This window comes from Eleutherodactylus coqui, chromosome 10 (assembly GCF_035609145.1).
Source record: "Eleutherodactylus coqui strain aEleCoq1 chromosome 10, aEleCoq1.hap1, whole genome shotgun sequence".
Lineage (NCBI taxonomy): Eukaryota > Metazoa > Chordata > Amphibia > Anura > Eleutherodactylidae > Eleutherodactylus > Eleutherodactylus coqui.
In genome coordinates this window covers 143,644,704-143,671,669 of record NC_089846.1, presented here as the reverse complement: position 1 = coordinate 143,671,669, position 26,966 = coordinate 143,644,704, and the positions used below count along the sequence as shown (strand labels likewise).

The following is a 26,966-nucleotide window of genomic DNA, read 5'->3' as shown; positions in this document are numbered from 1 at the left end:
GACCAAGGTTGTGCGAAGTGTTATACATTAGGGAACTATGTTAAAAGTAACGCTGCCATTAATACCAACATTACTTTAATGTATGAAAATTACTGCATGCAGCGTTATTGTGCAAAACTCATAATGTAATTCACTCATAGCATAAGTGTACGTTAAATCAATTGTAGCGCCGGCCTAATTTAGCAATAGCAATGTTTATTAAATTAATCAAAACTTGCATTAATTTCCATTACTAGTACTTGCAAGTGATTATAAATAAAATAACAAAAAATTTTTTTTTTATCTTAAAAAATGAATTCCCGGGCGAAATTGTCAAAAAGGATGAGGGTTGCCCCGCAGCTGTCCAATTGAGCTAAAATTTTGTACAGATCATTTTTTTGTTGATTGGAGATAAGGGGGTTGGAGCTAAACTTTTACAAATTTGAAAAATAAGGGGCAACCTAGTATACAGACCCTGAGTCCTGCTGCCTCATAGGAAATAACTATAAAGAATGACTGATATCTGGAGGGTCCTGCATTGGGCTCCAGGAATGTCACATTACTCTTCTATAATCACATAAATAAGTACAGTAATCTTAAATTCAATACAGACTTACACGGTTGGAAAGCTCATGTCTACACAAATAATTTGAAAGCACACTGTGATGTAACATGTACAAATTACTATTTATTGAGGGATAAAAGCCACTGTGTAAGGTTTTGGAAAATTTCCAAGCCCAGATATATCTGGCGTGATGTTCAAATCCTCCGGAGGAATGGGTGGCTTCAACTTAAACTTTTGCAATATGGTAATTAAGAAAATAAACAGCTCCATTCGAGAGAGGCCTTCTCCCAAGCAAGTCCTTTTACCTGCAGTAGAATTAAAATAAATCGTGTCACTGAAGTGCATCAGTCACAACTTTATAAGGCTGCTTTCACATCTGTGCTGGAACCTCCCATTTGGCACTCTTCAGTTCCGTCATAAGACGCAGATGCGAACACAGTCTAATACAACTTAGCATCTATAATAAACCAGCATAAAGCTTACTTCTGCTACAAGGTGAAGAAGCCTCCAATAGCAGTTATGATAAAGTTTAAAGGGAACCTGTCGCCAGTTTTCTACATAGTAAACCATGTACATGTTTTACACAATGTCAGTCATTTACAAAGTTACTTTGTTGAAAATAGTATTTCAAGCATACCTGTAAAATCCAGAGTTGTATTTTTCCTGCACTGCATGTAAATTAGGGGCGATCGGTTCAGTGGGTGAGCTAGACTGTCTGTGGTGAGTTGACCGGACCGACCCTGATGGGTTGCATACTTACCTAAACATGCCCCTCTCTGTGCCAATGACGCAACACCTTGTCCATGTCATCACTGTCGTGATCTAAATCCTACAAAGCTTCATGACCTCCAGGACCAGTACATGCGCAGTATGATTTGTTGAGCTTGCCCACAATAGGAACAGATGAGCTGCGCATGCATCTGTTCCAGAGGTGACGGCACATGCGAAAGATTTAGACCATGGCGGCAATGATATGGAGAAAGTCTCCATTTCACTGGTTTGTTTGGGGAGGTAAGATAGGCATCAGAATTGGTTCAGGCAACTCAGCATAGATGGTCTGACCCGTCCACCAGACCGATTCACCTTAATTTGCATAGGGCACGAGAAAAGTAAAACCCTAGATTTTACAGCTTGAAATACTATTTCCAACAAAATAACTGTGCGAATGTCTGTGACATTGTTATTTAAGCAGGGTATGTAAAACAGTGATTACAGATTTCCTAATGTCCATCTTTTAGCACCATGTTGGTTTTAAAAACTACATATACCTGCAGCCAGAGGGATGAAGGCGTCATTCTTTTTAAATTCACCATTTTCATCCAGGAAATTCTTGGGGTTGAATTCATTTGGGTGCAGGAAGCAGTTGGGGTCTTTCAGCACAGAGGACAATATTGGAAACACATTGGTGTTCTGGAATACAATACAATGTAGCTTAAAGGGGTTGTCTGCCTTAGGAGGCCCATTTTTAAATACCCCATCAGGATATTTAGAGTAAGGTGAGAAGAGTCCCACTTTAAGGACCTTCATCAATTAGCTAAAGTGGAGAGTGACAACAAAGTGTCTCTGAAGGATCTGACAAATCCAGATTACACAGATTGTCCATTGTTTACAATAGGACCCATATTAGGCTTCCCTGTAATTTTTATGTGATCGCGCTTCAGTTTCTTATGTTCTCTGAATTCGGAGAATAATAACTACATCTTGTCTAGTGCCTACAAGATTAATCCTCAAGTAGAAGTCATCCACCATTGACATAAGTAGGACATCTCATAATCCATTTCCAAGTCTTTACAGCCAAACGTTTTAGGATACCTACCATGGGTATGGAGTATCCTCTGTACGTAATGTCTTTTGCTGTTTTCCGTGGCACACCTATTGGAAGTATATCTATGAAACGTTGTATTTCATGAATAACAGCATCAGTGAATGGCATCTGGTTCTGGTCTTGAATCTTTGGACATCGTTCCCGACCAATCACTTTGTCAATCTCCTTGTTGATTTTGGCTAGTAGTAATTACACGAGAATGTATAACAAGATTCCAAATGTTATTTCTTATGGTGGCTGTGAGACACAGTGCATTAGAAACCAAAATGAGACATATTTACTGGCCCAGGCTCTGACAAAATAATGGGAGTCAGTGGTCTAGCAGAAGACCATCCTTGTGGAGCTGACTTAGGATTTGATCAATTGCCACTGGGATCTATATCTTAGGGATTGATCTTCATTGCAAGCTAAATATATACTGAACACATATTACACCTATGAACTAATACAATAGAAGCATAAAGAGTCCATAGTGAGGTACTGGTGAAGCGTTGACCGGTCTCTGTGCACTAGCATTTTTAATATGCTATATTCTTTTAAGTAAAGTTTAATGGTTTCAGGTTATTGGAAAGATTTTTACCTACCAAGGACATCTGGGTATTTCATTAGAAGAAGTAGAGAATAGGTCAGGGTTGTGCTGATGGTCTCCACTCCAGCAAATATAATCTGCAAAACAGTGTTCACCAAATTGGTGAGGTGGAATTCACTTTTGGGATTATTACTTGTCTGTGAATTAAAGAGAAAACATTATTAAATATGCATTATTTGGGTAAAAGAGAAAAGGGACTGCACTTTAGATTTGATATAAGAATTGCTTGAAAATTTACATACATCAACATTTCATCACATGAAGCAATGATTTGGACAGAGTCCTTCAGGCTTAAAAAGTGATGGGTTCTCACTAGCAGTGTGCTGGAAGTCCAGCTTTCTAGCACTATGGGGATGGTGTATAGTTCAATGTTTCAGAACTTTACCATGTTCTGCTGTTTCTATGAGTATATGGAGCATAGCTATAGAGGATACAGAGGCAGCAGTTGCTCATGGAGCTTGAAATCTAGAAAGACCAACTGTCAGGGGGTAAATGACCGTATATATGAGTATTACGTTTGTACTTTATTTATTTTCTTGCCAGGACCGTCAGAGAGATGTCACATGACTTTGTTCACTGATTTCTGCTGTTATGGACTGAAAGAACCTGTACCGCATACTGATTGGCTGAATTGATAGGTTTAAGAGAAGTCATGTTACTGGGCTCTGGTGTAATTCAGAAGTCACAGAGAGTGCAGAAATCTGTCTTTGTTGCCCATAGCAAACTGTAGTCTACAGGAGTTTACACTCCATAATAACAATGTGGATGCTTCATTGATATCTGTGTTATTTTAAGATTGTTCAATTTAATTATTAGTTTACCACACTTTGTCTGAGAAACAAAAACCTAAGTTAGAGGTATGGGTAAGCTAGTCAAGAGATAGGCAAGCTGTAATTGGTAGAAAGGTCCTCTACACGGGTTGGTTAATAGTGAGTTCATATAAAAGAGAGGGAAGGAGTTTGAGAGGGCAGAGTCCAGAAGAGAAGAATGGAGTGTTAGGTGAGAGCCTAGAACAGCTGAGGAGTGAGGATAGAAGAAGAAGCCAGTGTGGTGGGAAGGAGAAAAGGTCTGAGTACCCAAGTTATAAAAAGTCTGGAGAAGAAAACAGAAATAAGATAAAACAGGACTTTTTAGCAAGATAAAGAAAGAGACAGAACTAAAAAATAAGAAACAGACTAAAGTAACTGAATCTAACTGATAGTAGACCTTCATACCTGAAAGAACAGAAGAAAAGAGAAAGAGAGAAAAGCAGGAGGGCAAAGCATAGAGGACAGAAAGGATTCCCATGCTTGCTTGCTATTAAAGAGCCCATCAGTGTTCAGATACGGTTTCTGTACTTCATACCTGCACTCGTTCAAATTGATGTAACTGAATCACTTAAGTGATTTAAACCTCATGATAAAGTAATGCTAATGTGAATTAAGTACTGAAAATATTCCTGACAAGAAAAGCACATTTCTTGATTGCATCGTTCATCCTGCCTCCTGGAGTCCCTTCCCACCACACCACACTTCAAGAGAAAGGAGAAATTTAATTTTGTTTTCCCCTTTTTATTATTATGTTGTCTGGCATAGGTTTTGATGTGTATACAGAGTGGCATGACGAACTTGACAAATTACTAATTTACCCTACCCGACTCTGTGGGTAGCACCACAAAAAACAAAAACTAAGTTATTTTTTTCAGCTGCACAACACCCTTCCGCCTGGTGAGGGAAGGCAGTGGAGCAACCGTGACCACCATCTTTGCTGCCCACCTCGCTCCAGTCTGACGTGTTGCAAATCAATCATAGTGCAGCTTTCATTTCTTATACTGCTATGGTAAAATGATAGGGCTCTGGCCTCCTCCAAAAAGTGCAGTGTCGGGATCAGAGGCGGGCTACTTTTTGTTGTATATTGTTTTTCCTGCAATAGACTGGATATTTGGCTTATATTTGTTTGAATTCCAATTATCCTTAAAGTAATTGTTATTTATAACAAATAAAACTCATGCACTCAAACCGATTTTGTGTTGTCTATGTTTAGTTGTGTGGATGTTATTACGTGTCATATTACAAGAGTAATTCTATGGTCTGTTTAGGTGCTGCTTGCAGTCTAATATTGGGCACACAGAGGTGCCACACTACATCGTATATCAAAGTACAGAGGTATTTTACCTTTTAAACACTGAACATATTTCAAACACATACAGTAGTGCCACTGTACAGGGCGCCGTGAGACCCCTCCTTTTTATTTACCTTCTCCATTTTAATAAGAAAAGCATCAATGTAGTCCCTTGGGTTATGTTCATCCAATGTTTTCTTGTTCATTTCAACTCTTTTTTCCACGTACTGTAGGAGCTTTTTCATATAGATGAAGATCTTTTGATGTCTCCCAGGGATAAACCTCATGAACCGAGGAAACATGTCATACAACTAAAGCAAAATGAAGTAGAGGTTTAGAGCGTAGCAGTATTAGTGACAACACCCCTCTTGACCCAAATGACAAAACCGTCAGTATCATATGATATATAATTTCACTGAGGCAGACAACTTTATCGCTGGATTAATTCCTTAAAACTTAACTTTTATTATTACTCAATATAAAGCAAAAATAAGGAGACTGGGCTACAACAAGACAAAACAAAAACACATAGGACTCCACCACCCCAACACAGGATATGATGAAAAGATGGGTTTCAATGATATCCCCCAATAAAGCATGAACCAGGGGATATGTCCCTCAGTTATGCTAAGGATATTACACAACACCCAAATACAAACACCATCCAGATGTCTTGTAGGTCTACACTTCCAGAGATGTGGTTAATTATTAACCACCTATCCTAGCAAAGGGTTCATTTATAGAGGTCTTCAAGATTGTATATTGAGACCCCTAGTGGAATATAAATCTCCCCACCCTGTTTTGAGACAAGGGTGACTGTGCTGGAATGATGCTAGTGGAAAGCTAATATTAAAGGGGTTGTCCCGCGGCAGCAAGTGGGTCTATACACTTCTGTATGGCCATATTAATGCACTTTGTAATGTACATTGTGCATTAATTATGAGCCATACAGAAGTTATAAAAAGTTTTATACTTACCTGCTCCGTTGCTGGCGTCCTCGTCTCCATGGTGCCGACTAATTTTCGCCCTCCGATGGCCAAATTAGCCGCGCTTGCGCAGTCCGGGTCTTCTCCTGTCTTCTATGGAGCCGCTCGTGCAGAATGCAGGCTCCGTGTAGCTCCGCCCCGTCACGTGCCGATTCCAGCCAATCAGGAGGCTGGAATCGGCAATGGACCGCACAGAAGAGCTGCGGTCCACGGAGACAGAGGATCCCGGCGGCCATCTTCAGCGGTAAGTATTGAAGTCACCGGAGCGCGGGGATTAAGGTAAGCGCTCCGGTAAGCTTTCTTTACCTCCCTGCATCGGGGTTGTCTCGCGCCGACCGGGGGGGGGGGGGGGGGTGGAAAAAAAAAAACCCGTTTCGGCGCGGGACAACCCCTTTAACCACTATCCTACCAAAGGGCTGATAGTGCTGTACTGCAAGTCCCTTCTTGTCACTAGAACATAAATCGATTCTAGTTTATGTGGTTCATCAATAAAAGTACCAATAAAAATGATTCTGATTCATACAGTTCAGTTCTAATTAGTATGGTTCAGTTCTAGTTTGTATGGTTCAACACATTTCAGTTGAGTCTTTAGCTTCATCAGGAAGCTTAATAGAACCCCCCCCCCCCCCCCTCCCCTATCAGTTGTTTTGAATCTCAATCAGAGGTGGTGCTAGCATAGATGGATGAGGACTAAATATGAAAAACACTCTATAGGTAGCTATAATGCTAGAACTGAGTCCACCTGCAGTGTGTCCACTGTTCAATAGCCTGGTCCCTAGATAGTCTGCTATCCCAGATAGGACAGAAAGGATGTACTTGCACAAAGTATGCCTGAGACCTAGCAGTGCCTTTACAGAAAAGAGCAATATGTAGCACAAACTAAGCCTAAGACCTAGTAGTGCCTTATAAAAGAGAACAATGTCTCTAACTAGACCCTGTAGTGATCTGGTCAAATGACCTGAGTTTCCAAGAATTATTTCCCTGAACTTAATATAGATGCTCAGAGTATCAGGAACCCCAAACCACCAACAAAAGTAAAATAAACAAAACAGGTTTAGCGGAACCTCCAGCCTTGAAGGTAGACTGGGGACTAATAACCAGCCCTAGTCACAGAATGGTTTTATAAAGCCCAGGTTAGTGCCTGCCCATAGAGAGGCTCGCCTTCAAGCACCAATCAGAGTTGTATATGTCAATAGTTCCAGCTCCATCATCCTGTGGGAGGGAAAAACATATGACCTGCTTTCAAGTCCACCCTTGCGCGGTACATAAATACAAAATGAAGGGTAATCAGTATAACCTGGTGTGGAGGCAACATACATCATTAACCCCGATCATCATCGCAGAGCCCCCTTCATCTGTAATGCTGACTGACAGCAAAGAGCCGGGTTAGGAAACTGTTATAAACAAGCCCCCTGATATGACGGGTAGGTTTCCTTCTGACGCTATGACATTGGATTGGTCATGTGACAGTTGTTTATTTTAATATTTTGTTAATTTTCTCTAAGCATTTGCCAAAATGCTAGACAAAGTATTATTTCCAAAATGTCAACATTTTACTATATCTGGAAGGAATCAGGCATTTTTCAGTTCTAACCTGGCCCCATCCTGAGCTGGCGATGGTGAATGCTGCATGCATCAAGTATATTAAGTTAAGGAGCTCTGAATCCTCGTAGTCACAACGATTTCCAAACATGATAACGAAAATAGTGTTACAGCTAGCTTTACTTATGTACTCTCGAGGGTCCACCAATGATTCTAGAACATAGAAAGAGAAAGATGAAATGCATGAAAAGTTCTAATATTTATATAATATATACCTTTTTGTCACTCAACGGTTTTAAAGTAATCCATTGCAAACCACTTTTCAAAAAGATAGTAGTTGCTAACCTATCAAAAAAGTAAAACCCTGAGACTTAGGAACACACACAATTTCTGGCCTGGCGATGGTCTCTAATTCTGTGCATTTAGGTCATTCTGACTTTGGGCCAGAAATCATAACTGCATTACAGTCACCTGAATGATGCCTGGGTCTTCCCTGGCAGCTTATATGTGCAAATAATTTCAGCATATGAAGCTCCTGGCAGGGCAGAATTTATATTAAATGCTTGTCTTACATATGTTTGTAGGTATGAAATCTCATGAAAAGTTTTAATTCTCCTTGGGGAGATGCATCAAAAGGTAAGAAGTTTTCAAGGAAATGTTCCAAGGAAGAAGGAATACAACCATTCCACTGGTGATACCCATAGGAGGCTATCTTGTATGTCAATTGTCCAACCCTTTAAAGAGAAAAGAGAGCCTGTTGGGCGATGAATACTTAAAGGAGATGTCCCGCGCCGAAACGGGTTTTTTTTTTTTTTAAATTCCCCCCCCGTTCGGCGCGAGACAACCCCGATGCAGGGGTTAAAAAACCCACCCGCACAGCGCTTACCTGAATCCCGGCGGTCCGGCGTCTTCATACTCACCTGCTGAAGATGGCCGCCGGGATCCTCTGTCTTCATGGACCGCAGGGCTTCTGTGCGGTCCATTGCCGATTCCAGCCTCCTGATTGGCTGGAATCGGCACGTGACGGGGCGGAGCTACACGGAGCCCCATAGAGAAGAGGAGAAGACCCGGACTGCGCAAGCGCGGCTAATTTGGCCATCGGAGGGCGAAAATTAGTCGGCACCATGGAGACGAGGACGCCAGCAACGGAGCAGGTAAGTATAAAACTTTTTATAACTTCTGTATGGCTCATAATTAATGCACAATGTACATTACAAAGTGCATTATTATGGCCATGCAGAAGTGTATAGACCCACTTGCTGCCTCGGGACAACCCCTTTAAAGCTTGGTTAGAATGAAATCTCTTCAGGCTCCCTCATTACAAAACAGCTATGTTTTACTGTGAATCGAACGAGAGAAAGAGTTGCAGCTTCTCCCTGACTTAGCTTGCTTGACTAACCGGTATCTCTAGGAAGCCAGGCATGCAAAGGCTGCATTCTGAAGGGAGGGGGGACATCTATGATGAGACAACCCATTTAAAAGGATTGCAGAATGATTTACTGGGTAGTCACGTGAAGAGATCTTTCTTCTTTCTGGAGGAAAGCCCCCCAAGGAGTATCACCTTAAAAATTCCTTATGCTTAGCTGGATATTCACAAGGAAAAGCAGTACCTTTTTATGTAACAATGAATACTACAAAGCTAGAAAGGATAACCCAGACAATAGTTTGTTGTGGCATGTGTTAGGGTCTCCTAAAGGTAATCTGTACAGACATAACAGAAATTTTACTCACTGTACACGTGGTGTGTATATAAGTACATGATTTATATTTTTGTTTAATAATGTGATTTTTTTTTTTACAAAAACATATTTAATTTAGGAAATCACATAGTAGAGAGCCGATTATGGTCTGCAACAACCTTTTGTTTTCTTAAATTCTGTCACTAGACACAGAGTCTCTTCTTGAATCAGATTCTCCATATTCCGTTTTCCCATACCAAAATTCCGCATTGTGGAAAGAGAAAATTTACGAAGCTCCTTCCATCTGTCTATGTTACTTGTGAAAGCAACCCCTGAAAGGAGAAAATATATTGAAAACATTTTTCACATATTTAGGCAAGCAGACAAATATTAACTGGTGTGGAAATTGTAAATGTATACTAGTCAAAGGGCAAGTGTGATATAAAAAGCTGTGTAAATCTGTAAGCAGTTAGCTCCCTGTACAGTTGTCTGCTAGTACATGTGCTATCTGAAGGACTATTGGTGATCCTCATCAAATTAGTAAAGACCTTAGAATAACCAAGATTTACCAAGAACTGGGGATGGAAGTGAATTAACAAAATTTCTGTCATGAGGCAAGATCTCCAACCTTGTTTTAGTTTGGGTGGGCTTGGCCTAAGGCTAGTTGGGGAAGTGACAAAGAGAGAAAGTAGGACACTGCTGCTGACTCTCTGCTTTAAGGCCTATGCAGATATTCTGCACTCTGCTCCCCCTGCAGTGCCTGGCTCACGATTTCTGGATGAGGAACATGAGACACAGTTTCTTTTCAGAAGGGGCCTGTCACGTCCAACCTGGACGCCCTGGCTCTGGAACCTGAAAGCTTCAAGCAAATGTACACATGAAACACCAAGAGATAGTTAACTGCAAACTAGACTGATCGACACACATAAACCAATGACTGACAAACTCCCAAGACACTCACCTAGCATACCTGCATGCATAAACAGATGGAATAGATATGGTACAAGGTATTGGTTCATATTTTGGCCAAGACACTTAAGCCCATGAGTCTCTGACAAGGGTCTTTGTTGTCTCGTGGGTCCCTACTCTCACAAGACAGCTTACTCCATGAATCCTGCCTGCAAGTGGGACAATCATCCAAATAGGGACAGCCCCACGCTGGAACCTGAAGACCTAACAAGACCTAGATGGTAAACAATCCAAGCAGACAGTACACAGTTTACATCAACACACCAGGGAATGTTGTGCTTGCAGAAATAGAAGCTGGTTTGAAGCAGCTAAATGCAAGATTAAGGCCCCCTGCACATGGGCGGAAATTCCATGGCAGGATTTCTCGCAGAATTTCCGCCCGTGGAAGCTGCCATAGGATTGCGTTAGAAAACGCAATCCTAGGCAGACGGCCGCAATTTGTCTGCACGAAATCACGCGCAGAAAACAAATCGCGGCATGCTCTATTTCTGTGCGGGGCTCGCAGAGCCTCACACAGAAATGTCACTCCTCGGCCGCCGGCTCTGGTCTACGCATGCCGGAACATCAAAGAGCCGGAGCCGCAGGAGCAGGTGAGTGCGGCGCTGGTCTCTGCAGGGGCTGGGGTCGGGTCCCGCTGCACGAATTCTCGCAGCCGGATCCGACCCGGCCGTCTGCAGGCGACCTAAAACTAAAAGTGAAAAAATGAGCCTCTACCTGAATTTAAAGAAGACTAAAAAATGGCCAAATTCAAATAATAAAAAAAAAACAAACGACAATGAGATAATGGAATGCATACAAAAATTCATCTTGGCTCAAAAATTGACGAGGCTAGAGAATCAATGACAGAGATAAAACATAGGATAGCATTGGGGGTGACGCGCAATGCTAAACATGGGCAAAATCTGGAAAATTAGGGATATTGTTATAGCAACTAAATGCAGGATAGTGCAAACCACTGTTTTCCGCATAGCCATGTATGGATGTGAAAGCTGGACTGGGAAAAAAAGCTGATAGGAGGATTGATGCATTTGAGCTGTGCTGCTGGCGAAAGCTGCTGCGTATGCCCGGGACAGCGAGAGTAACAAACAGAGACGTCCTAAATTGTATAAGACCCGATATATCACTGGAGGGCAAGATGACCAGGCTCAGACTCACGGATTTTGGCCATGTAATACGAGCAGAGTCGCTTGCAAAAATCTATAATGCTTGGACAGATCAGTGGCAAAAGAAGACCTGGCCGCCAGGGTCGCATAGTGGAAGAAACACTTCTACTTTCACTTATTAGTAGATAGCACTCATTGAGCGCTATGTACCAGGGAAAAGAGAAAGCAGAAGCAGTTAAAAACTACTTCTCCCTTTTTCTCTGGGTTCTTAGTTTTTACTAACTTTTGCTATCGACTGGGATTAAAGCCCAGGACCAAGCAGCATATATTTACCGTGCTTGGTCCTTAAGGGGTTAAAAGCTAATTAAACTCGGAATGAGGTTTTTGGATGCAGTTCTGCAAGAGGAGGAGGTTTCAGTCAGTAGGGGACAATGCAGTGGTGCCTTGCACTGATGTGTTGGTGAAGGGCATTGCGCCACAACCATGGCAGATGGGGCTGAGGTGCAGCCCAAAAAATGTGTGTTTAGCACCAAGTGAGTGCGTATGCGTATAGCAAGGTGCATGGCAAGAAGTAAATATACTTGCAGTAAGAACAGAGGTCTAGGCCCAAGCCAGTCACTGAGGAGCAAGTCGGAGGGCTGTGAGAGTGGGTCAAAGAGAGGGGAGTTGGGGACAGTATAAGTAATGTGTAACTGGTATTTTGAATGTGGCAAGATAGTGTTGGGACCAGTGCAAAGAATGAGAAATGAGACCTTACAGAAATCACTTGAGAGAGCCATGGTGTTGATAAGTCTAAGAGAGACTATATGTTCTTGGGAGGCAGTGGCTTCATATTGTAGATGACGTATAGATGATATAAGTGTCACCAAGGAGTAAGTGTGACTGAAATGGTGTTCTGAAGAAGGGAATATGGTTAACTGTGAAAAAATACAAGTTTATTGTATTGTTATGTTAACAATTCACTTAAAGAGGCAGATTCTCTTGCAAAAATGAATTTGAACTGTGCTGGCCACATAGTGGTCTGCAGGTTCACAGTTGCAGGTGGCCAGCAGGAAGTCCCTGAGAAAAGTAATGGCCTATCCATCAGAAGGACCCTTGGAGGCGGCATGGCAATAGAAACTGGTGCAACCCATAAAATAAACCACCGGATTCCGCAGCAAATACTGCCCATAGGATGCTATGCAAAAATGATTCTTCATGGACATGAGAAGAAACCATTTGCAGTTTCCACTTGCAGAAAAAAAAATAAAAAAATTGCAGCATGCTCCATTTTACTGCGGTTCCCGCACAGACGGCTTCCATTGAAGTCAATGGAAGCTATCCGACCTGCGGCCCTTCCGCAATTGACATTTTGGACGGGCCACGGATTGCGCAGGAAATGCAGGAGTTTTAAAAAAAATCTGTACTGCGCATGTCTGATGGCTCACCTAGTAGACCATCTGCAGCACAGAAGAGAAGAACAAAAGCAGGTACGCACAGATGCCATTACAGGCTTCCAAATGCGGAATCCAACCTCCCGTGTGCATGCAGCCTTAGCTAATGCATAAGGCTCCTGAGAAGAGGACTTTATACCCCTTTATACCGAATTAGAATTTCCTAAAAAGCCCTATGTATGCAAACATTTGGTTGCTTTAGGCCCAATAACTATGGATTAGAGATGAGCGAACACCAAAATGTTCGGGTGTTCGTTATTCGTAACGAACTTCCCGTGATGCTCGAGGGTTCGTTTCGAACAACGAACCCCATTGAAGTCAATGGGCGACCAGAACATTTTTGTATTTCGCCGATGCTCGCTAAGGTTTTCATGTGTGAAAATCTGGGCAATTCAGGAAAGTGATGGGAATGACACAGTGACGGATAGGGCAGGCGAGGGGCTACATGTTGGGCTGCATCTCAAGTTCCCAGGTCCCACTATTAAGCCACAATACCGGCAAGAGTGGCCCCCCCCCCCTCCCAACAACTTCTACTTCTGAAAAGCCCTCATTAGCATGGCATACCTTTGCTAAGCACCACACTACCTCCAACAAAGCACAATCACTGCCTGCATGACACTCCACTGACACTTCTCCTGGGTTACATGCTGCCCAACCGCCCCCCCTCCCCCCCACAGCGCACACCAAAGTGTCCCTGCGCAGCCTTCAGCTGCCCTCATGCCACACCACGCTCATGTCTATTTAGAATTGCGTCTGCCATGACGAGGGACCGCAGGCACACACTGCAGAGGTTGGCACGGCTAGGCAGCGACCCTCTTTAAAAGTGGCGGAGCGATAGCCCACAATGCTGTACAGAAGCAATGAGAAATAGAATCCTGTGCCACCGCCATCAGGAGCTGCACACGTGGGCATAGCAATGGGGAACCTATGTGCCACACACTATTCATTCTGTCAAGGTGTCTGCATGCCCCAGTCAGACCGGGCTTTTTAATTCATAGACACAGGCAGGTACAACTCCCTATTGTGAAGTCCCTGTCGACCCACAGCATGGGTGGCTCCCTGGAACCCACTGGCGGTACACAGAAATATCCCATTGCATTGCCCAACACAGCTGAGGTAGTAATGTCGTGCTTAATGCAGGTGGGCTTCGGCCCACACTGCATGCCCCAGTCTGACTGGGGTTCTTTATAAGTGTACAGATGTAGTAAAAACTCCGTGTGCACCTACAGCATGGGTGGGTGCCAGGAAGCCACCGGCGGTACATAGAAATATCCCATTGCATTGCCCAACACAGCTGAGGTAGTAATGTCGTGCGTAATGCAGGTGGGCTTCGGCCCACACTGCATGCCCCAGTCAGACTGGGGTTCTTTACAAGTGGACACATGTAGGTTTAACTCCCTGTGGACCCACTGCCTGGGTGGGTGCCAGGAAGCCACCGGCGGTACATAGAAATATCCCATTGCATTGCCCAACACAGCTGAGGTAGTAATGTCGTGCTTAATGCAGGTGGGCTTCGGCCCACACTGCATGCCCCAGTCTGACTGGGGTTCTTTATAAGTGTACAGATGTAGTAAAAACTCCGTGTGCACCTACAGCATGGGTGGGTGCCAGGAAGCCACCGGCGGTACATAGAAATATCCCATTGCATTGCCCAACACAGCTGAGGTAGTAATGTCGTGCGTAATGCAGGTGGGCTTCGGCCCACACTGCATGCCCCAGTCAGACTGGGGTTCTTTACAAGTGGACACATGTAGGTTTAACTCCCTGTGGACCCACTGCCTGGGTGGGTGCCAGGAAGCCACCGGCGGTACATAGAAATATCCCATTGCATTGCCCAACACAGCTGAGGTAGTAATGTCGTGCGTAATACAGGTGGGCTTCGGCCCACACTGCATGCCCCAGTCAGACGGGTTCTTTAGAAGTGTACAGAAGTATTAAAAACTCAGTGTGCACCTACAGCATGGGTGGCTCCCTGGAACCCACCGGCGGTACACAAAAATATCCCATTGCATTGCCCAACACAGCTGAGGTAACGTCAGCTGTAATGCAGGTGGGCTAAAAATTAATTTGATTACACTGTAGGCGAGGGCCCACAAAAATTGCTGTATCAACAGTACTAATGTACATCCCAAAAATTGGCCATGGCCAGCCAAGAGGGCAGGTGAAACCCATTAATCGCTTTGGTTAATGTGGCTTAAGTGGTAACTAGGCCTGGAGGCAGCCCAGTGTAACGAAAAATTGGTTCAAGTTAAAGTTCCAATGCTTTTAAGCGCATTGAAACTTATAAAAATTGTTCCGAAAAATTATTTGAGTGAGCCTTGTGGCCCTAAGAAAAATTGCCCGTTCAGCGTGATTACGTGAGGTTTCAGGAGGAGGAGCAGGAGGAGGAGGAGGAGGAATATTAGACACAGATTGATGAAGCAGAAATGTCCCCGTTTTGGATGGTGAGAGAGAACGTAGCTTCCATCCGCGGGTGCAGCCTACGTATTGCTTACGTATCGCTGCTGTCCGCTGGTGGAGAACAGAAGTCTGGCGAAATCCAGCCTTTGTTCATCTTGATGAGTGTTAGCCTGTCGGCACTGTCGGTTGACAAGCGGCTACGCTTATCTGTGATGATTCCCCCAGCCGCACTAAACACCCTCTCCGACAACACGCTAGCCGCAGGACAAGCAAGCACCTCAAGGGCATACAGGGCTAGTTCAGGCCACGTGTCCAGCTTCGACACCCAGTAGTTGTAGGGGGCAGAGGCGTCACCAAGGATGGTCGTGCGATCCGCTACGTACTCCCTCACCATCCTTTTGCAGTGCTCCCGCCGACTCAGCCGTGACTGGGGAGCGGTGACACAGTCTTGGTGGGGAGCCATAAAGCTGGCCAGGCCCTTAAAGACTGTTGCACTGCCTGGGATGTACATGCTGCTCGATCTACGCACATCCCCTGCAACATGGCCCTCGGAACTGCGCCTTCTGCCACTAGCGCTGTCGGCTGGGAATTTTACCATCAGCTTGTCCGCAAGGGTCCTGTGGTATAGCAACACTCTCGAACCCCTTTCCTCTTCGGGAATCAGAGTGGGCAGGTTCTCCTTATACCGTGGATCGAGCAGTGTGTACACCCAGTAATCCGTAGTGGCCAGAATGCGTGCAACGCGAGGGTCACGAGAAAGGCATCCTAACATGAAGTCAGCCATGTGTGCCAGGGTACCTGTACGCAACACATGGCTGTCTTCACTAGGAAGATCACTTTCAGGATCCTCCTCCTCCTCCTCCTCCTCAGGCCATACACGCTGAAAGGATGACAGGCAATCAGCCGGTGTACCGTCAGCAGCGGGCCAAGCTGTCTCTTCCCCCTCCTCCTCATCCTCCTCATGCTCCTCCTCCTCCTCCTGTACGCGCTGAGAAATAGACAGGAGGGTGCCCTGACTATCCAGCGGCATACTGTCTTCCCCCGCCCCCGTTTCCGAGCGCAAAGCAGCTGCCTTTATGGTTTGCAGGGAATTTCTCAAGATGCATAGCAGAGGAATGGTGACGCTAATGATTGTAGCATCGCCGCTCACCACCTGGGTAGACTCCTCAAAATTACCAAGGACATGGCAGATGTCTGCCAACCAGGCCCACTCTTCTGAAAGGAATTGAGGAGGCTGACTCCCACTGCGCCGCCCATGTTGGAGTTGGTATTCGACTATAGCTCTACGCTGTTCATAGAGCCTGGCCAACATGTGGAGCGTAGAGTTCCACCGTGTGGGCACGTCGCACAGCAGTCGGTGCACTGGCAGCTTAAAGTGATGTTGCAGGGTGCGCAGGGTGGCAGCGTCCGTGTGGGACTTGCGGAAATGTGCGCAGAGCCGGCGCGCCTTTACGAGCAGGTCTGACAAGCGTGGGTAGCTTTTCAGAAACCGCTGAACCACCAAATTAAAGACGTGGGCCAGGCATGGCACGTGCGTGAGGCTGCCGAGCTGCAGAGCCGCCACCAGGTTACGGCCGTTGTCACACACGACCATGCCCGGTTGGAGGCTCAGCGGCGCAAGCCAGCGGTCGGTCTGCTGTGTCAGACCCTGCAGCAGTTCGTGGGCCGTGTGCCTCTTATCGCCTAAGCTGAGTAGTTTCAGCACGGCCTGCTGACGCTTGCCCACCGCTGTGCTGCCACACCGCGCGACACCGACTGCTGGCGACATGCTGCTGCTAACACATCTTGATTGTGAGACAGAGGAGGAGGAGGAGGAGGAGGGTGCTTTAGTGGAGGAAGCATACACCTCCGCAGATACCAGCACCGAGCTGGGGCCCGCAATTCTGGGGGTGGGTAGGACGTGAGCGGTCCCAGGCTCTGACTCTGTCCCAGCCTCCACTAAATTCACCCAATGTGCCGTCAGGGAGATGTAGTGGCCCTGCCCGCCTGTGCTTGTCCACGTGTCCGTAGTTAAGTGGACCGTGGCAGTAACCGCGTTGGTGAGGGCGCGCACAATGTTGCGGGAGACGTGGTCGTGCAGGGCTGGGACGGCACATCGGGAAAAGTAGTGGCGACTGGGAACTGAGTAGCGCGGGGCCGCCGCCTCCATGATACTTTTGAAGGACTCCGTTTCCACAACCCTATACGGCAGCATCTCAAGGCTGATGAATTTTGCGATGCGGACGGTTAACGTTTGAGCGTGCGGGTGCGTGGCGGCGTACTTGCGCTTGCGCTCGAACACTTGCGCAAGCGACGGCTGAACGGTGCGCTGAACTACACTGCTGGATGGGGCCGAGGACAGCGGAGATGAGGGTGTGGGTGCAGGCCATGAGGCGGTAGTGCCTGTGTCCTGAGAGGGGGGTTGCATCTCAGTGGCAGGTTGGGGCACAGGGGGAGAGGCAGGGGTGCAAACCGGAGGCGGTGAACGGCCTTTGTCCCACCTTGCGGGGTGCTTGGCCATCATATGTCTGCGCATGGTGGTGGTGGTGAGGCTGTTGGTGTTGGCTCCCCGGCTGAGCTTTGCGCGACAAAGGTTGCACACCACTGTTCGTCGGTCGTCAGGCGTCTCTGTGAAAAACTGCCAGACCTTAGAGCACCTCGGCCTCCGCAGGGTGGCATGGCGCGAGGGGGCGCTTTGGGAAACACTTGGTGGATTATTCGGTCTGGCCCTGCCTCTACCCCTGGCCACTGCACTGCCTCTTGCAACCTGCCCTGCTGATGCCCTTGACTCCCCCTCTGAAGACCTGTCCTCCTGAGTAAGCGTTGCACACCAGGTGGGGTCAGTCACCTCATCGTCCTGCTGCTCTTCCTCCGAATCCTCTGTGCGCTGCTCCCTGGGACTTACTGCCCTTACTACTACCTCACTGCAAGACAACTGTGTCTGATCGTCATCGTCCTCCTCACCCACAGAAAGTTGTTGAGACAGTTGGCGGAAGTCCCCAGCCTCTTCCCTCGGACCCCGGGAACTTTCGAATGGTTGGGCATCAGTGACGATAAACTCCTCTGGTGGGAGAGGAACCGCTGCTGCCCAATCTAAGCAGGGGCCCGAGAACAGTTCCTGGGAGTGTTCCCGCTCCTGAGCAGGTGTCATTGTAGTGGAGTGAGGAGGCTGGGAGGAAGGAGGAGCAGCAGACAGAGGATTCGGATTGGCAGCAGTGGACGGCGCAGAACTGCGAGTAGACGATAGGTTGCTCGAAGCACTTTCTGCCATCCAGGACAGGACCTGCTCACACTGCTCATTTTCTAATAACCGTCTCCCGCGTGGACCCATTAATTGGGCGATGAATGTGGGGACGCCAGAAACGTGCCTCTCTCCTAATCGCGCAGCAGTCGGCTGCGACACACCTGGATCAGGAGCTTGGCCTGTGCCCACACCCTGACTTGGCCCTCCGCGTCCTCGGCCGCGTCCACGTCCTCTAGGCCTACCCCTACCCCTCAGCATGCTGTATTACCAGTGATTTGATTTCACAGGCAGGAAATAAATTGGCGCAAGACTGCAGGCCAAATATAATTTTTGCCCTTTTTGGAAAACGAAAGGCCCCACTGCCTCTAGTGAATGAATTATCTAAGTTTAATAACTGTGCTGTGTCCCTGCTTATGTGTCACAGAACGTGAGGGTAGCAGAGTTATTAACTGTGGCAGAGCAGGTATTTTTTTTCCCAATTAAGGAAAGCAAATGGCGAACCCAGCAGTAAAGCGTAGCTGGGTGCGTATGATTTAGCAATGTTTTTCACGCAGCTCACACGTCTCCACAGGCGTAAGGACGGACACAGGCTGGACAAATAGATTTGTTTTCAGTTTTTTCCCACCAACAGGCAGCACTGCGTATATTCAATGAACCTGAGAAGTTTAATAACTGTGCTGTGTCCCTGCTTATGTGTCACAGAACGTGAGGGTAGCAGAGTTATTATAACTCTTGGAGAGCAGGTATTTTTTTTCCCAATTAAGGAAAGCAAATGGCGAACCCAGCAGTAAAGCGTAGCTGGCTGCGTATGATTTAGCAATGTTTTTCACGCAGCTCACACGTCTCCACCGCCCGTAAGGACGGACAGAGGCTGGACAAATAGATTTGTTTTCAGTTTTTTCCCACCAACAGGCAGCACTGCGTATATTCAATGAACCTGAGAAGTTTAATAACTGTGCTGTGTCCCTGCTTATGTGTCACAGAACGTGAGGGTAGCAGAGTTATTATAACTCTTGGAGAGCAGGTATTTTTTTTCCCAATTAAGGAAAGCAAATGGCGAACCCAGCAGTAAAGCGTAGCTGGCTGCGTATGATTTAGCAATGTTTTTCACGCAGCTCACACGTCTCCACCGCCCGTAAGGACGAACAGAGGCTGGACAAATAGATTTGTTTTCAGTTTTTTCCCACCAACAGGCAGCACTGCGTATATTCTATGAATAATAACTGTGTTGTGGCCCTGCCTATACAATTCTTTCCCTGCAGTATCAATGGAGGGTGGAATGCTCTGCAGAGGCGATTTTGAGAAGCCCAAAAAAAATGCAGCACAGCTAAAAGCAGCCTGGACAGTACTGCACACGGATAAATATGGCCCTAGAAAGGACCGTTGAGGTTCTTGAAGGCTACACTCACTCCTAACACTCTCCCTGCCTATGCAGCACTTCTGTCCCTAATGCCAGGTGCAACGCTCTGCAGAGCCGATTTTGAGAAGAAAAAAAAATCCCACTGCTAACAGCAGCCAACACACAGCTATCAGTGGCCCTAATAAGGACCTTTGGGGGTCTTGAAGCCTACACTAACTACCAATTCTTTCCCTACAGCAGCTCCGGTACAAACAGCACTGTCCCTCATCTAACTCGCACCACATCTGAGGCGAGCCGCGGGAGGGGCCGACTTTTATATTAGGCGAACACCTGATCTCGCCAGCCACTCACAGCAGGGGGGTGGTATAGGGCTTAAACGTTGCAGGGGGAAGTTGTAATGCCTTCCCTGTCTTTCAATTGGCCAGAAAAGCGCGCTAACGTCTCAGGGAAGGAAGTGAAAGTAACCAGAACACCGCATGGTGTTCGTCACGAATAACGAACATCCCGAACACCCTAATATTCGCACGAATATCAAGCTCGGACGAACGCGTTCGCTCATCTCTACTATGGATGGATTATCACTGCGAAATTCGCAGCCAGACGCACACCGCGAATTGCACAGCAATATCCGTCCATAGACATGCTGTGTTAAAAGATTATCCCCTGCCAACGAGCGGAAATGAACCGCGATTTTCCACTCGTGGGGGAGAATCGCAGCATGCTCTGTTTTATGCGGAAAATCGCACGGGTGGCTTCCATTGCCAGCGCGTCATGCGCTACACTGCGCAAGTGCACCGGATAGCCAGGCGAGACACTTGCAGCGGGCAAGACACTCGAGGAAGATCCAGACAGGTGAGTATGGGTCTCTTGGGGACGCCAGGTCTGATTCCGCTGTGAGATTTCGTAGTCAGAATCCGATCTGGCCATGACAAACCAGATATGTTTCAGACAACTAAATACAGCTTGCAGAAATCCATGCACCTTTTTGCCACATCTGATTATACCCTGATGAACAACAGCAATAGAAAATAGCCTTCAACCAACCAGAAATTAATGCATTAGGGCTCCTGCCGACAAGTAGTTTGGTTTATGATCATATATTTGCGTATACTTTGCAGCCCACTAAATTAGTAAATAAGTCAAAGACTACATAGTGACTTTAGTTGCACGACATGAAGATTAGTGTCACAATGCAAGTTGCATTTCGATATGGGGCCGTGAATCCCCCTCGTATCACGCTCTCCACCATGTGAAAGCCCCATGGATGCAGGGTTTTTTCATGTGAAAACAGTCTCATATCACTTGGTGGATGCAGGGATCATAGAGTTCTCCCATCTTTACTGCTGCTGCCAGCCCCGTGGTAGACAATGAGGCTGCAATGCGAGATCTCGCAGACAGATAGAACATGTGGCGATTTGTTTCCCGCATCGCATCATGTCTCGCACGATTTTCTCGGGCGCATGAAGCCAACCTTAAAGCAAGATGATAGTCGCAAAATTCCAAAACTGTTAAATTTATGGCTGCAGATCTCACACCACTTTGCCATTACAATTGCACTGCATATGTTGAAAAAGAGGTACTGGCATCTTGTGATAACACCATTAGGATTAATTACAATCATTTTGCATTTGCCTGTTCTATTTGCAGCTGTGCCTGACTGATCTCTGCCCCTTTGCCTCCATTGTTGGGAAGAGATCACAGTGCCACCTGTGACAACCACCTTGGGAACCCCGTGGTCTCCTCCACAACAGCTTGCCTCCACTCGGCCGTCACACAACCACTGAGACACTTGATATTGTGCAAGTAAAGTTACCGTGTAGTCCTAGGGCAGTGGTGGCGAACCTATGGCACACGTGCCAGAGGCGGCACGCAGAGCCCTCCCTGCTGGCCATCGGCCACTCACCACATTAGTGAATGCCTGCAGGGGCCACGGCTCCCCTGCCGGCATTCACTTAGCACTGCACGTCAGTGTGCAGCCGAGATCCTCCTCCCCCGTTCCCTGACGTCTCCTTCCGCGAGGGCAGGGGGAGGAGGCATCCGGCAGCACACTGACGTCAGTGTGCACCAGCATTCAGACAGAAGAAGAGCAGCGCTTCCACGAGGAGGAGGGGTAAGTATGTGAGGATGGGGAAAGGGCATTATTACTGCTGGGGGAGCCGCTGGGGGAAAGGGGGGCATTATTACTGCTGGGAAACCGCTGGGGGAGAGGGGGACATTATTACTGCTGGGGGACCGCTGGGGGCATTATTACTGTTGGGGGACCACTGGGGGGGGGGCATTATGACTGCTGGGGGACCGCTGGGGAGGAGAGGGGCATTATTACCACTGGAGGGACTGCTCTGGGGGAGGGGGCATTATTATTGCTGGGGGGAACCGCTGGGAGGGGGGGCATTATTACTGCTGGGGGACCCCTGGGGGGTATTATTATTGCTGGGGGAACCGCTGGGGGGTTGGGTGGCGGAGGGGGCATTATTTCGGCTGTGGGACCCCTGGGGGGGCATTATTACTGCTGGGGGAATCGCTGGGGGGGGGGCATTATTACTGCTTGGGGACTGCTGGGGGGGCATTATTACTGTTGGGGGGACGACTGGGGGGATGGCATTAATACTGCTGGGGGAATCGCTGGGGGGGGGGCATTATTACTGCTTGGGGACTGCTGGGGGGGCATTATTACTGTTGGGGGGACGACTGGGGGGGATGGCATTAATATTGCTGGGGGAACCGCTGTGGGACCCCTGGGGGGGCATCATTACTGCTGTGGAATGCCTGGGGGTCATTATTACTGGTGGGGGACCGCTGGGGGATGTCACAATTATTACTGCTGGGTGGCCGATGGGTGGGTGTCACTATTATTACTGCTGGGGGGCCGCTCTGGGGGTGTCACTAATATTACTGCTGGAGGGCTGCTCTGGGGGGGTCACTATTATACTGGGGGCCGCTGTGGGATGTCCCTATTATTGTTGGGGGTTACTATTATCGCTGTGGGGAGGGTCACTAATACCGCTGGGGTATGTTTACATGCGGCAGAAATGGGCAGGGCTGTTTCAAAATAGACAGCGTGCAGATTTTGACTGCTTTTTGGATGCAGAAATGCTGCAGAATTTTCCACAGTATTTACTGCTGAGGACATTCTGCTGTATTTCCGCATCCAAAAAGCAGTTAAAATCTGCTCACTATCTATTTTGAAGCTGCCGTGTCCTTTTTAGAACGACAGAGGTAAAATCATACGTCGTGATAAGCCCCGCCCCCCGACGTGTTGGCACTTTGCGGTAAATAAGTGGGTTTTGGGTTGCAGTTTGGGCACTGGGTCTCTAAAAAGTTGGCCATCACTGCCCTAGGGCATGTCCACATGGTTTGGGAGTGCTGTAGACTTTCAGCAGTGTAATTAGCTGAGGAAAATCCACACCATTTATAGTACCAGCATTATGGACGAGATTTTAGAAATCCCATCCACATGCCGAGGACAAAATCCACAATGTAATTTAGGACTTAAACACACGACCATGATTACCTCAGGTTTTGCGGATAAGTTCAGCCCCATCTTTTGGCTTTTTTTTTACTCTCACAATAGCGTGGAGTTTGAATAATGTAAAAAAGAAAAATCACTGGTTCATGCGCAAATAAGCTTCGTAGCGGCCAGTGTACTTGTGTATGCGCCTGTGTGTTTAGGCTCTAAGGGTGGCTTCAGACAAGCTTATCCCAAACTACGATTGCTCCTGTGCAACTCTTCTTCTGAAGTGAACAAGGCTACTTTGCGTGAGTGACTCTGAACAATAGTGTGAGTATTTGCGCAGTCACCGTTAGTTCACATAGGAAGACAACAGAGCAGGACCTATGTTTTTGCGTCCGCAAGAAAGCAATGGGTTCTATTATCTGCTTTTTGCACGTGAAATTTTTCCACATAAATAAACATGCTAAAATACCCTCGTCTCAAGCAGCCGCAAAGCTGCAGATTTTGTTGCATATTTGCATTGCAAAAGGTAAAAATCAAACAATTTACATGCTGTGGAATTAAATATCAAATCCACTGCAGAATCCCCTTTTTTCTGCACCTTGTGGATGAGGATAGTTACATTTCTTCCACATGGCTGTATATCTATGGATTTTCTGCGTGAAACAAATCTGCAGCATTTCTGTCCCATATGAAGATATCTATGGAGCTCTGCAAAGAGTTCCTTTGTTGTATACATCCACCATTAGGTTACTAAAGGAAAGATAAATTGCTCACCATAGTTTTTGTAGAGAAAATCAAAGGAAGGCAAGTCACCTCGAGCCAAGAAATCATCTCCTCTGTCCACATACACTTCTTTCACAGATTTGTATCCTGTGACAACAATGACTGGTCGGGAACCCAGGTAAACAGTGAACACCTCTCCATATTTCTTACTAAGCTGGACAGAAATTAAAAATATATGTTACATCAAAGTAACAACCTTGTCTTCTCCCTTTCTACAAAGACATCTATTAACCACGGATAAAAACTATACTGTGTTATAATGTTAGTACATTGCTAGTGAATAGCACAATTACAGTGCTGTCATATGTTAATCATAGTAAGGGGCAGATCTCATTTGTGTAATGGTGGCTCTGTAGGAAACTATGTTTGCACCTTAAGGTCAACATTGTATCACAAAACGCTTGTCATTTGCAAACTCCCTTGCTCTATCTGTACAAACAACTAAGCCCGGCTGTCCACGGGCGATGCGGTATACCGCGGCGAAGCTCCGCCGTGGGAGTCGTTGCCCAGGAGCAGGAGCCGCCGCCGAATCTCCACCAGTCAGCCCTATCTAATAGATAGGCTGACCACGAAGAATCGGGGCAATTCGCAGCATGCTGCGAATTGCCCGCCACGAGCGGAGAATCGCAATGATTCTCCGCTCGTGGACAGGTGCCGGCACTTTCCATAGCAATTCTAAGGGAAGCGTCGGCCGGCGTGATTCTCCACCGGCGAATACACTGCCGTGGACAGGGAGCCTAAAACTATTAGAAACATCTCCATGACACAGGTTAGCATAAATCCACCTCTTTTCTGATCAGTTTGTAGGACAGTCCCATAGAAGACTTTATTGTCCTGCACTTACATGTAAGTATAGTTCTTGTTTAGTGTTAAGCGAAAAATAAACACTGTTGTTTCAGGTCAAACTTTGCTAAAAGGAGGTTTGTTTCGGCGAAAACCCACTAAAAATTATCTTCTTCTCCTTTCTCGTTAGCACTGTTGCCTTGCAGTGCTCGAGTCCTAGGTTCAAATCTGACTAAGTACAACATCTGCATGGAGTTTGCATTTTATGTTTCTTCTTCTCCTCCTCTGGAGGATGACTTAGACAGTCTGAGGCTTCTTTCACATAAGCGCATATCGGCCGGCCTTGAAAACGGATTTCAATGCATCAGATTACATGGGCGTATTTCAGAGACGTAAAAACGCCTGGCCAAGCCACTATAGTGCTGGGCGTTTTTAAGTCAGCCCCAAAAGATAGTCCTGAAACTATCTTTTTGGCCTAAATACGTCGGCTGATGCATGGGCTCCTATGTTCTCCTTCCCCCGTGCAGGCTCACCTCTCATTCCTCCCCGCCCCTTGTCCATAGCCATTAATGGGAGGAGGCGGAGCGGACCATAACTTAGCTCCACCCCCTCCCATTGCACAGAACGAGTGGGGAAGAACGAGAGGTGAGCTTGCGATGGAGAGGGAGGGGAAATGAGCGATGGCCTGGTGAGCTTGGCGCGTTTGCGCTGGCCTCACCAGGCCATATGAATGGACGCACAAAGGTTTGACGGGCGCACAACGCCCGTTCACCAGATTTTTCACTCCCAACGTAGCATATATCGTTCGGCTGTAAAAAAAAAAATGGCCGGCATGCGCTTATGTGAAAGAAGCCTTATAAACCTGTTTTAAGGGTTTCAGAAAGGTTCTGGTTCAGTTTGAACTAATTTGGGCTACACTGAACTTTTTGCCTAAATTTAGAGAACCGACCAAACCGAACTTTTCAAACGTTCGCTCAACACTATTTTTGTTCATCAACATTTTATTTTCATAGTAACAAAAACTGTTTCTTGCTGGTCAAAGAATCAATTTTTTTCCAGTGTGGCAGAGGTGCTATTTTGCTACCAGGTTAAAAGGACACCATGTTTAAATGGACTTTTACTACAACCCAAAAATTGGTCAAGAGCATTCATGCTAAGATTTGCTTCCCCAATTATTGAGCATTGTAAAAGCAAGTGACAAGCAAGCACCCATTTGACAGCTGATCATCTTGTTTAGGGAGCATAAAAATGCTTGCTGGTTGGATGCAAATCTACTCTTGAAAACAAGATATTCAGCCAATGATAGCAATAGAGGGAACAAATAATTATTAATGATCCATTGTCCTTCGAGAGCAGATAACCTGCTGTGTACACAGAGGGAACAAGCACGGACATAAACAATGCTCATTGGCAAAGGCAAATTATCTGCCCGTGTTAAAGGGCCATACAAAATGCTTCCAACCCAATGCCCTTCAACAAAATAACAGTACTTGACACATTGCCCTGTTCTCCAATTTGTGATTCAGTGATATCAGCAGAAAATATCATTTGTGCCTGCTACTGATACAATAATGAGTGTATGTGAGGAATATATGACTTTAGTTACTAATAGAGATGAGCGAGCCTACTTCGGAAAAGCACTACTCGCTCGAGTAATTTGCTTTATCCGAGTATCGCTGTGCTCGTCCCTGAAGATTCGGGTGCCGGCACGGAGCGGGGAGCTGCAAGGGAGAGCGGGGAGGAACGGAGGGGAGATCTTTCTCTCCCTCTCTCCCGCCCGCTCTCCCCCGCTCCCCGCTGCGACTCACCTGTCAGCCGCAGTGGCACCCGAATCTTCAGGGACGAGCACAGCGATACTCGGATAAAGCAAATTACTCGAGCGAGTAGTGCTTTTCCGAGTACGCTCGCTCCTCTCTAGTTACTAACAATTACAAATTGAGCATAGAGTAGCTTGTTGAAGACTTACTTGCAGCAAAGATTTCACAATGTCTCCTTTGCTTAGCTGTATGTAGTTCCCTAATATTGGCAGAGGGGTAGGTCCAGGCGGTAAGTTCCCTTTTCTCCAGAAATGCTTAAAACTTATGAGTAAGATGAGACAAGACACCACCGCTGTAAGGAAGAGAGCAACATCACCTGAGAAAACCATCCCGTCTACTGATAGCCTTGAGTTCTTTGTGCTTGGAGAGAGTTTTG

The 26,966-nt window shown here is 46.5% G+C and overlaps 1 protein-coding gene across 4 annotated transcripts; it reads right to left on the bottom strand.

Annotated features, from left to right (window-relative positions):
* Positions 1–647: 647 nt before the first annotated feature.
* LOC136581031 (cytochrome P450 2G1-like) lies at positions 648–26,966 on the bottom strand. 4 transcript variants are annotated; one of them, XM_066582019.1, is made up of 9 exons: positions 26,740–26,966; positions 23,982–24,144; positions 9,445–9,597; positions 7,639–7,799; positions 5,193–5,369; positions 2,954–3,095; positions 2,361–2,548; positions 1,813–1,954; positions 648–849 (listed from the first exon to the last, which is right to left on the bottom strand). In XM_066582019.1, exons 1-9 carry the CDS (start codon positions 26,917–26,919, stop codon positions 668–670), a joined length of 1,488 nt encoding a protein of 495 aa, XP_066438116.1. In that variant the 5' UTR covers positions 26,920–26,966; the 3' UTR covers positions 648–667. The 4 variants fall into 4 exon arrangements, with proteins under 4 accessions (XP_066438116.1, XP_066438118.1, XP_066438117.1 ...); XM_066582021.1 differs by having other exon boundaries at positions 2,361–2,416; XM_066582020.1 differs by having other exon boundaries at positions 2,954–3,035.